This window comes from Amblyraja radiata, chromosome 1, assembly GCF_010909765.2.
Source record: "Amblyraja radiata isolate CabotCenter1 chromosome 1, sAmbRad1.1.pri, whole genome shotgun sequence".
Lineage (NCBI taxonomy): Eukaryota > Metazoa > Chordata > Chondrichthyes > Rajiformes > Rajidae > Amblyraja > Amblyraja radiata.
The window spans coordinates 27,818,202-27,830,364 of record NC_045956.1 but is presented as its reverse complement, the minus strand read 5'-3'; the positions used below and the strand labels follow the sequence as shown (position 1 = coordinate 27,830,364).

Below are 12,163 nucleotides of genomic sequence, written 5' to 3'. Positions count from 1 at the left end.
CTTTAACTGAGTTTAATTCCAGCCACGTTTGTGGCGACATTTCTGTAGGACTGATTCTTTTAACACTATCCATTTTGGTGGCAAAAACAGGAAAGCAGACTATTATCTAAATGGTGGCCGACTAGGAAAAGGGGAGATGCAGCGAGACCTGGGTGTCATGGTACACCAGTCATTGAAAGTGGGCATGCAGGTGCAGCAGGCAGTGAAGAAAGCGAATGGTATGTTAGCTTTCATAGCAAAAGGATTTGAGTATAGGAGCAGGGAGGTTCTACTGCAGTTGTACAGGGTCTTGGTGAGACCACACCTGGAGTATTGCGTACAGTTTTGGTCTCCAAATCTGAGGAAGGACATTATTGCCATAGAGGGAGTGCAGAGAAGGTTCACCAGACTGATTCCTGGGATGTCAGGACTGTCTTATGAAGAGAGACTGGATAGACTTGGTTTATACTCTCTAGAATTTAGGAGATTGAGAGGGGATCTTATAGAAACTTACAAAATTCTTAAGGGGTTGGACAGGCTAGATGCAGGAAGATTGCTCCCGATGTTGGGGAAGTCCAGGACAAGGGGTCACAGCTTAAGGATAAGGGGGAAATCTTTTAAAACCGAGATGAGAAGAACTTTTTTCACACAGAGAGTGGTGAATCTCTGGAACTCCCTGCCACAGAGGGTAGTCGAGGCCAGTTCATTGGCTATATTTAAGAGGGAGTTAGATGTGGCCCTTGTGGCTAAGGGGATCAGAGGGTATGGAGAGAAGGCAGGTACGGGATACTGAGTTGGATGATCAGCCATGATCATATTGAATGGCGGTGCAGGCTCGAAGGGCCGAATGGCCTACTCCTGCACCTAATTTCTATGTTTCTATGTTTCTAACACTGATAAATTCAATTGGAAAAAAATGGAAAGCAACATTTAAGTTTCAGATGTGTGAAAGGTTAGGCATAGACTAAAGGGCCTGTCCCACTTGGCGATTTTTCCGGCGTCATATCAGTGTCGCCAAAAGATTTTGAACATTTCAAAATCCAACGGCGACAAAAAAAGTGGTTGCGACACTTGAAAAAACACCGCGGGTCATACGTCATCACGCTGCTTTACCGCCGCGTCATATGTCATCACGCCGTGTATTTTCCGGTGACCTGATACGTCAATCAATGATGCTGGCAGTCACCGAAAAAATCGGCACGTGGAACAGGCCCTTTAGACATTTTTGGCACGTTGAATATAAACTTGCTATAGCATTGCACGTTATGCTCAAGCAACTAGATTTTTGAAGGGTGAGATAGTCCATTTCACAACTGACTTCTCGGTGGGAGATTCCGTGGGAAGTTTATAGATGTGGTTTGCAAGTTATAACGTCTTTACAATTGTGTTTCAGGTCCATCGTGGCATTAAAGGCTTTGTTCGTGATTATCACCAGAACCCAATTTCAAATGCGACTATATCTGTGGAAGGCATAAATCATGATATCACTTCTGGTATGTTTCAACATATATATTTGGGTTAAGAAAGTAAGTGGCAGTTCAGCGAAACACTAGCTTCTATCCAGAGATGCTGCCTTTCCCGCTGAGTTACTCCAGCATTTGGTGTCTATTCGTGCACTAGTGCAGTTTAAAGCGGCCTTTTCACGGGGCGACTTGACGCAAGAGTTAACCGGAGTTTAACATCGTGGGAACCTCGTGCGATAACAGTGCGGCATTCGTGGACCACCGTGGACCACCGTAGCGCTAACGGCAGGTCATCGTGTAACTTGGTCACTCGGGAGAAAATTCAAGAAAGTTTGAATTTCTCCAAGATTGACTTGTACACTTGTGGTTGAGTATTGCAACATTATATGAACGTAGTGGCCAGTGCGATATCCGTAATAACTCTTGCGGGTACAGTGGGAACTCCTGCGAACGGTGAACCCGGAAGCTGGACAGAGGGAACAGAAGGTGAGTAAAAATTATCTTATGTGGGATTGAATTTAAAAAATAAATAAAAATAAAGATTTGCATCCGCATATGGACATCAATTTATTCATGAGTTATGTTAATGAGATTCAAGAAAATAACTATAATCTTTAAAAGGGACTTTAAAAGGGACTTTACTGAAAGGTTACGCATTTTTATGGTCCGTGAGAAATTTTTCACATGTACTTCTTTGAGAGATACAGCTCGGAGTCCTCGGGTCCAGGGGTCCGGAACGCTACCAATCAATGTTGTACAGAGACCCGTGTAAGGAGTGAACTGCACATGCTGGTTTAAACCGAAGACAGACACAAAAAGCTGGAGTAACTCAGCGAGTCAAGCAGCATCTCTGGAGAAATAAAGCTGATGTTTCGGGACGAGACACATCTTCAGACTCAATTCCGATTAGGCTGTCTGAAGAAGGGTTCCGGTGTTGGGGGAGTCCAGAACCAGGGTCCCAGTTTTACAGTCTACCGTGGGAACTCTTTAACTCAGTAAAGTAAAGTAGCCTTTATTGTCATATCAGCGCACAGGCAGCAGTTGACTGTTGCTCTATTCAGTTTCCCAGGGGGTCGGGACGGGACTGGAGTTGGGAGAGAAAGGTGGGGGAGTCGAGGGAGAGGAGGGGGAGACAGATGGGGGTGTCTTCATTTACTGACGGCGGGTGTCTGTCACTGAAACAGGCAGGTGAGATTTCACATCCACCTTGTGTGTGCCTCTCTCTCTCTCTCCCTCCCTCTTACACAGGCTGAGAGACTCTGCCTCTGTGAGTGTACGTCTCTTTCACCCCCTCTCCCACACACAGTAAGACCGAGGTACTGTGCTCAGTCCATCTGTGTCTCCCACATACACAGTAAAATATGTCTCCAAATGAGCCAATTCAACCAAGGGAGGATATATATAGTGTGTGAAAAAAAAAGTTACATCATTTGTGTCACGTGTAGTTCACGATGTTCATTCAAGATTTAACGGGAAAGCTCGGGAAACGGACAAGTCACTCGCACAAATAGCAGAAATGCCGAGTACCGTGGGAACTCTTTATCTACTGCCGTTATATCGTGCGAGACTCGTGCTGGACCACGACCTCTTCACTCTGGTGACATCTTGCGTCAACTCGCCCCGTGAAAAGGCCGCTTAATGGAAAGTAAGGTTTATTGATTGGAGATCATGACTCTTATTATAGGGGATTGTTACTACAGGTGGATCCCTTGATGTCTCCTATCCTCTTGGCTACCTACATGTAGACTGCACACTTTCTATATTAATACCGCACTCCCTGAAAGATTACAGTCCACTGGGTGGCGCCGCGATGGCGGCCTCACCGACAGTCTGTCTGTCCCTTCTTCTCTTTTTTGTTATTTTTAGTGTGTTTTAAAAGTTTGTGTTAATGTTCTCTGGTTTGTTTTATGTGGGGAAGGGGGCCAGGGGAAACTTTTTTTCAGTCTCTTACCTTGCTGGAGATGCAATTGTTTTCCGGGCCGTATCTCCGGTCACTGTGCGGCTTAACATCGTGGAGCTGGAGGCCTCGTTCGGGACTGATTTTGAGCCCCACCGTGGAGCCGTGGACTTACCATCGGGGTCGATCCCTTGTCTGGGATCAATGCTACAACCGCGGCCTGCGGACCTTAACATAAGGAGCTCGCAATCTCGGGTAAGAGACCGACGTCGGGAGCTTCAAAGTCGCAGAAGGTTTTGACCGGCTTCGACCCGGGGTCTGATCGCCCGGCGCGGGGAGCTGACATCCCCCCGATGCAGGAGCTTGATCGCCCTGACACGGAGGGCCTGACCGCCAGCTACGGGAGTCAAGATCGTCCCGTCAACGGAAGGCTCGAGGCCCCCGACCGCTAGAGAACAAAGAAGGGAAGAGATTAACCATTTTTTTCCTTTCATCACAGTGAGGAATGTGGACGTCACTGTGGTGGATGTTTATGTTAAAATATATTTTGTGTGCTCTGTTGCTTTTGACTCACAGAGAGTGGTGAGTGTGTGGAATTCTCTGCCTCAGAGGGCGGTGGAGGCCGGTTCTCTGGATGCTTTTAAGAGAGAGCTAGATAGGGCTCTTAAAAATAGCGGAGTCGGGATATTGAAAGAAGGTAGGAACGGGGTACTGATTGTGGATGATCAGCCATGATCACATTGAATGGCGGTGCTGGCTCGAAGGGCCAAATGGCCTACTCCTGCACCTATTGTCTATTGACTGTATGACTGATTGGCAAATCAAATTTCTCGTATGTTGCAAAACATACTTGGCTAATAAAATATGATTGTGATTGTGAAAAGGTAAATCTAATTCGAAGATCGTAATCCAGAAGCATTGACGTATAGAAGGTACACAAAATTGCTGGAGGAACTCAGCGGGTGCAGCAGCATCTATGGTGTGGCATGGAAGGAGATAATTTCATGCCTCAGGACTGCATCAGACTATGAAAGAGATATCCAATTAGTCTATAAATCTTTTCCCATCTTACTGCGACAATTCTCCTTGAAGTATTTGTCTTCTGGAAGCTTATAGTTTAATCCGTGTTTCAATTTCAGTTTCAATAGTTATTGAAATCACAATTCAGTTGGGTTACAATACAGGCCCTATCTTTATTGTGGTTCCCTTAAGCATGTGCCCACTGCCTATTAAACCTTCAACCAAGGGGAATAACTTTGCTTTATTTTACCTATCTCAACTCTTTGTTATTTTAACTATCTATATTAAATCCACTCTGTATGTGTATCCCTTAACAACACCTCATATTCCACTTAGGATGCGGCACCCCAGCGGTATGAATATTGACTTCTCTAACTTCAAGTAACTCTTGCTTTCACTCTCTCTCCATCCCCCTCCCCCATTCCCAGTTCTCCGATCTATTCTACATTTTCCTTGATCTCCATCCCCGTTGTCTAATTTTCACACCTTGCACTTCCTTATCTCTGTATCATTATTGTCTTTCTACTGACTGGTTAGCACGCGACAAAAGTTTTTACCTGTACTTCGGTACACATGACAATAAACTAAACTCAAACTCGTCATGCCTTCTGTCTTTATTTCATTCCTCAATCAATCACGCCATTCTTCTAACAATTATTTTGCTGATTGCAGAAATGTAGTAGACCCTTAAATGTCTATTTGTGTGAGCTGCCATTCTATTTTCCCTTTTCATAAGGTCCTAAGATCATAAGTGATATGAGTAGAATTAGGCCAAGCAGCCCATCAAGTCTACTCCGCCATTCAATCATGGCTGATCTATCTCTCCCTCCTAAACCCATTCTCCTGTCTTCTCCCCATAACCTCTTATCCATGTACTAATCAAGAATCTATCTATCTCTGCCTTAATAATATCCACTGGCTTGGCCTCCACGGCCTTCTGTGGCAAAGAAATTCCCAAAATTCACCACCCTCTGACTAAAGAACTTTCTCCTCATTTCCTTCCTCAAAGAACGTCCTTTAACTCTAAGGCAATGTATGACCTCTTGTCCTAGACTCACCCACTGGTGGAAATATCATCTCCACATCCACTCTACTCAAGCCCTTCACTATTCTGTATGTTTCAATGAGGTCCCCCTTCATTCTTCTAAACTCCAGCGAGTACAGGCCCAGTGCCGACAAATGCTCATAACAGGTTAATCTACTCATTGCTACGATCATTCTTTAAAACCTCCTCTGTATCCTCTCCAGAGCCCTTTCCCCTTTATCAATTCCACTGCTCTTCCATATATTTTTGCATTCACCCTAACTCTCCATTGTATACGCAGGTTGACGCAGTTATATCCCTTCATTTTCACCATCCTTCGCATTCATACCTGTGTCTTTCAATGTGAACTACTTTTGTTTGAAGAGGACCCTGACCTGAAACGTCAGTGGGCCATGTCATCCATAGATGATGTCTGACCCGCTAAGTTACTCTAGCACTTTAACTGTGTTTAATCTGGTTTTCCCATCTGGAGAGGTACCTGGTTTGGTTTCACTACTGTTAATTTTTTTTTTTTGCATTTTCGTGGGTGGGGCAGGATCTTTTACCCCATTCGACGGGTGGGACTGGCTTCTTTAAGGAAGTTTCTGCAGCGGAGACTGCTCAAGATGCCGTCACTTCTTTTAAAAGGGGATAAATAATCAGAGCCAACTTTTCCTTAAATCCTGATGTTGCAATGAAGCATGGCCAGTTTGTTTGCTTCTACTGGAGCAAGAGAAAGGGAATGCTGTGTGGGAAATGAATTACAAACCATTTAGAAACCTTTGCCAACTTTCCAACATGACCTCAGCTGGGAGTGCCTGCATCCCATCTGTGTATGTGTACGACCACACTTGGCCGAGCTGCAGCAGAGAACTGAGATTGAACATTTGGTTAAAGACCTCTTTCAATTGACACGGGCACTTTCGTCCAGCACCTCTTAGAGTGTGGCTCTGAGATTTGTGTGTGGAATCGGTTATCTGTCTGGATGAAAATATGTCTGTGTTCTCTGTACAACATAACAAAGATCTGACTTTTTTTTTTATACTGTAGGGAAGCAAATTGGCAGTTTTCACTAAGCTTGTGGCGTGACTTCTTGGAAAACAAGCTTAAAAATCCAGAATGTATCTGTCACGAGAAAAGTGAAGGGAATCTGCTTTTCCCCCAAATGTGCACAAGGATTGAATTTTCATACAAGGCCTGTGATTTTGCAGAAATACAGAATTTGGAGAACATTGATTGAATTTACATTGATTTATTCACTCTGCCATTGTTATAGTGGAGAGTAGAAAATACATCCATGGAAACTCATTCTTGTTTAGTTTAGTTTAGTTTAGAGATGCAGTGCAGACACAGGCCCTTCGGCTCACCAAGTCGGTCAGCGATCTCCACAAAATTAACACCACCTTACACCCACTAGGGCCAATTTTAACATTTATACCAAGCCTATTAACCTACAAACTTGTTCGTCTTTGGAATGTGGGAGGAAACCCTGAAGGTCTCGGAGAAAACTCACGCAGGTCATGGGGGGATCGTACAAACTCCGTACAGACAGCACCCGTAGTCAGGATCGAACTCTGGTCTTTGGCGCTACAAGGCAGTAGCTCTGCCGTTACGCCACCGTGTCGCACAATTGTTGTTTCCCTCAATGGCTATTGATCTGGATTGTATAAATCAATGCTGTCAGTAGCTGGATATTTGTCTTTGAGGAACATATTGAAAAGATGAGGGGAGCAAAAAAAAAAGCCAGACTGCTGAAGAACTCAACGGGTTAGGCAATATTTGTGAAGATTATGGATAATCGATATTTTTGGGTGAAGACCTTGCATCAGAACTTCATGTAAGCCTGGGGCTTGATATGAAATGTCGACTATCCCTTTGCCTCCACAGATGCTAATTGACCTTCTGAGTTCTTCCAGCATCTGCAATCTCTTTGTGTCTCCATTGCGAAGGTGAACATTGGACATGGGGTTTATTGGTTAAATTTATTTTACATAACCACATAATCATGTATTGCAAAGTCTTTTTGTGTCATTTGCCTTTAAGGGCTGCATTTCAGTAACTAACTGTTTTTTGGACTAATTCATTTGATGCAATATCATTTTGCAAGTGAGAGTTCGGCAATGGAAGGAAGCTACTGGCAGCATGGGAATGTCTTCCCGATAGAGGTACTAGTTATTATCCTCACGTATCTGTAGATTAAATGGTCATTCTCCTGAGGTCCCCTTGGTAGTATCCTCATCACTTTAAACACGTTAATCCTGCAATTGTTGTGACTAACATGTTCATACTCTGAAGTAGCAGAGGTAGAGTTGCTGCCTTACAGCGCCAGAGACCCGGGTTCAATCCTGACTATGGGTGCAGTCTGTATGGAGGTTGTACGTTCTCCCCGTGACCTGTGTGAGATTTCTTCAGGTGCTCCGGTTTCCTCCCACACTGCAACGATGTATTGGTTTGTAGATTAATTGGCTTGGTATAATTGTAAATTGTCCCTAGTGTGTGTAGGATAGTATTAGTGTGCTGGGATCGCTGGTCGGCGCAGACTCGGTGGGCCAAAGGGCCTGTTTCCGTGCTGTTTAAACTAAACTAAACTAAACCAAAGAAACACAAAAAGCTGGAATAACTCAGCGGGACAGGCAGCATCTCTGGAGAGAAGGAATGGGTGACATTTCTGATCGAGACCCTTCTTCAGACTAAACTAAACACTGGCCAAAACAGTCCTGGTGCTCTTTGCAGAATTCAGTGTGTGCTCTCTGCTTATGTGACAAGTTGGGGTCACTTGAACTAATTGTGGGTGCTCCTGATAGGCACATGTTTAGATATTGCTATATCTGCCCAAGGCATCTTCTGTCAGAGAAGACCTGCTGTTTGCACTAAAACTGGCATTCATGAACATTTGTTTTCCCTTCAGCAAAAGACGGTGATTACTGGAGGCTCCTCGCTCCTGGAAACTACAAAATCACAGTTTCTGCTCCTAACTACCTGGCAATAACTAAAAAAGTGGCCGTTCCCATCAGCCCAGCCATGGTGGTAAGTAAGCTTCTTCTTCTTGTCGAGTCCACACACAAGATTAGAAGTTGTTCAGCCAGAGCTGAACACACGTCTCGACATCTGCATGCAATGGTGTCTGTCTTGTCGCTTCTTGTGATTCTTGTGCGCGGTGGTGGAATGAATGGTGGAAACAGGGTCGCGACGTGAACGCTCTTTCCTTGACCCCCGTAAGTAAGCTTTAATGATTGATATTTGTCCCCTTAAAACAAAAAAAAAGAAACTTCCATAGTTAGATAAGGCTATCATGGCACTCCAGAATAAAGATAAGAGTTTGTCTTTAGTTTAGTTTAGTTTAGAGATACGGTGCAGAAACAGGCCCTTCGGCACACCGAGTCCGCCCCGACCAGCGATCCCCGCACATTAACACAATCATACACGCACTTGGGACAATTTACACTTATACCAAGCTTATTTACCTACAAACCTGTACCTCTTTGGAATGACGGAGGAAACCGAAGATCTCGGAGAAAACCCACAGGGAGAACGTACAAACTCCGTACTGACAGCACCCGTGGTCCGGATCGAACCTGGGTCTCTGGTGCTGCAAGCGCTGTTATGCCTCTGTCCCACTTAGGAAACCTGAATGGAAACCTCTGGAGACTTTGCGCCCCACCCAAGGTTTCCGTGCGGTTCCCGGAGGTTTTTGTCAGTCTCCCTACCTGCTTCCACTACCTGCAACTTCCGGCAACCTCCGGGAACCGCACGGAAACTTTGGGTGGGGCGTAAAGTCTCCAGAGGTTTCCGTTCAGGTTTCCTAAGTGGGACAGGGGCATAAGGCAGTAACTCTACTGCTGCGTCACTGTGCCACCTTTGTTCCAGACTGTCATGACCTTCTCATCTCATATTTTACCGAGACACAGTCTGTGATATTGATCCGATAAATAAATGGGTCTTCAGGCAAACTGCTGCCATACTTCCATTGCTGGAAGAAGGTGCCGTTGTCTGGGATAAAACTTGGCTGGGACTCCATACCATGGGAGTTCCTGCTTCCCATGCTGCCATCTCCTCAATGGGGCAACCCTTGCAAGTCAGATAGGGCGACCTTGCCTTGCAATCTTCCTCCCCTCTACCAGAAAAGTTGATGAAAATAAACTCGCAACAAAAAAAAGTGGATTGCCTCTTAAACCATAAGCAGCCACATGGCATTAATGTGAGGCACCCTTTGTATTAGATTTCTTGGCACAAAGTACGAATTTATTTAACTGCAATCATAAATGACCTTATGCTGTTTTTGGATCTATTCATTATGTCTCAGTGCAGCAGATTCAAATGATTTATGTTATTATGTTAAACCACTCTGTACATGAAGGAAAGAAACACAAGTGCCCAGAAATTGGACTAGTGGTGAGAGAGTTCAGATTCAAGAGAATAGACCAAGTACTTCTCAGCTGTCATGGTGGCGCAGCAGTAGAGTTGCTTCCAACAGCGCTTGCAGCGCCAGAGACCCACGTTCGATCCCGACTACGGGTGCTGTCTGTACGGAGTTTGTACGTTCTCCCCATGACCTGAGTGTGTTTTCTCCGAGATCTTCGGTCTCCTCCCACACTACAAAGACGTACAGGTTTGTAGGTTAATTGCCTTGGTAAATGTAAAAATTATCACTAGTTGTGTGTAGGATAGTGTTAATGTGCGGGGATTGCTGGTCTGCATGGACCAGGTGGGCCAAAAGGCCTGATTCCAAAAGGCTTTGTATCTATAAACTAAACTAAACTTAAGCTGTCACATATCTCACTGGGAAAAGGTGTAAACTTGACATAGACTTCACCTGAGGCCAGGATTGAACCTGGGTCTCTGGCGCTGTGCTACATGGTGTGGTTGCGATCATGGTGTGGGGGGCTTTCCTGATAATGTTTTAGCCTTGGTTCAGTGGACTGACTGGTGTGTTCTTTCATTTCCGTGCACGCATATGTTTCCGGCTGGATGGAATAGTGATTTCCCAAACACCTTTTTATTTTGATCTGTACTTTTTGCAGCTTGACTTTAGCCTGGAGTCATTTTCTGAGCGAAAGGAAGAGGAGAAGGCGGAAATATTGCAGTGGTGGAAGATGATGTCTGAAACCCTGAACTTTTGAACAGAAGGATTTTGCTCATGCTTTCATGGGAAGTGTCAAGCAACTTGGTCCTTTTTTAAAAATCATTTAATTATTTATGTTTGATGTTCTAATCTTACTTGAGGAGATTGATGTAGGAAGTGATGCCTTGAGGTAAGGTGATCAATCTGATGACCCTCCTCTCTTATTCAAGCCACTTCTTCAGCTAGAACATATATTGCCATTTGGCAGTGATTCCGTTTGCTCGCCTTACTGAAAGATGGTTTCTCTTCCTCCATGGTCTTTTTTTAGATACATGTGATCACTACTACTGTGTTTATATCTCCGCGTGGTAATTCATTAAAAGATCCTAAACTGTGTGTCATAACCAACAATGTGAGGTAATGCTTAGAATTCTTTAGAGCAACTCATCGCAAATGAAGTTGGTAAGATCTTTGGGGATTCATGTAACTGGCTTTTGAAGGTGTTTAATGGAAGTCTAATTTGGCCCCTACTTCAAACTGCTAATGATTTATGTATGAAAATGTTCAATTCCCTTAATGGTTTGAACATCATCCATACATTGTAAGCTTAAACGACCTGTCTCACTTACGCAATTTTTTTCGCCGACTTGCCGGCACCCGTCATAGTCGCAGCAGGTCGCCGAAAATTTTCAACATGTTGAAAATCCAGCGGCGACCAGAAAAAGGTACGACTCTTTGGGCGACTACTCACGACCAAACAGGCGTCACCACGACCATACAGGCGACATGTCGCGGGCTGACGCCTGTATGGTCGTGAGTAGTCGCCCAAAGAGCCGTACCTTTTTCTGATCGCCGCTGGATTTGTTCAAAAATGTTGAAAATTTTCGGCGAAACGCTGCGACTATTGACGGGTACCGGCCGGCCGAAAAAAATCACGTAAGTGGACAGGCCCTTAAAGTTAATCGATTCCACAGCTACAGATGTATGCTGCAGCAAGTTCCTAAACCATGAGATTGAGCACTTGAAGGAAACAATTATCTGTCTCATGTTTATAATGTAAAACGAGTTATGCTTTACTGTTCCAACTTTAGTCGCATGTGAAGATTTGAAACCAAGTTATTTAAAATATGATGGTAAACAATTTAAAGGTTTAGAATATATCTTGAGGGACCGTGTATGCCAGCAGTATGCTCTCCATTTGGTAGTTAGTTAAAATCAACTGTAATAGCACATGATGGTACGGCTAATCTGATGGTATGGTTAATCTGTCTTCACAAGCACGTTGTGTCAGAATGTTAATGAAGCTAATATCTTGTGTCTTTATAGAAAGATGCTATACACTGTTTTGAAACATTAAGCATTGCATTGTCACCTCAGAATTTGTGGAGAACAGCACCTGCATATATTCATGATCGTATATAATTCAAAATGTACTGAACTGTAACTTGTGATTTTCTGTGTGCTGTGTTTGTGATAAAAAAAATAATCGTTGCCCAATAATCATTGAAGTTTGTAATTTGTCCAGTGTTCACATATGGTCACATAGGTCTCGGGGCAGCGGTACAAAATAGCAGCCAGATCTAAAGTACCCACACACAATGTATAGATACATAGACAATAGGTGCAGGAGTAGGCCATTCGGCCCTTCGAGCCAGCACCACCATTCGTTGTGATCATGGCTGATCATCCCCAATCAGTACCCGTTCCTGCCTTCTCCC

The 12,163-nt window shown here is 44.2% G+C and overlaps 1 protein-coding gene across 2 annotated transcripts in view; it reads left to right on the top strand.

Moving 5' to 3' along the window:
- The window catches only part of cpe (carboxypeptidase E), a 98,207-nt gene extending 86,262 nt beyond the window's left edge, over nucleotides 1-11,945 (top strand). The window contains exons 7-9 of one of the 2 annotated variants that reach the window (XM_033019069.1): nucleotides 1,373-1,472; nucleotides 8,292-8,410; nucleotides 10,405-11,945. In XM_033019069.1, coding sequence (XP_032874960.1) covers nucleotides 1,373-1,472; nucleotides 8,292-8,410; nucleotides 10,405-10,503 — 318 coding nt within the window. In that variant the 3' untranslated portion in view covers nucleotides 10,504-11,945. The remainder of the gene's footprint in view (nucleotides 1-1,372; nucleotides 1,473-8,291; nucleotides 8,411-10,404) is intronic. The other variant, XM_033019059.1, reaches the window with a different exon arrangement.
- Nucleotides 11,946-12,163: the final 218 nt, after the last annotated feature.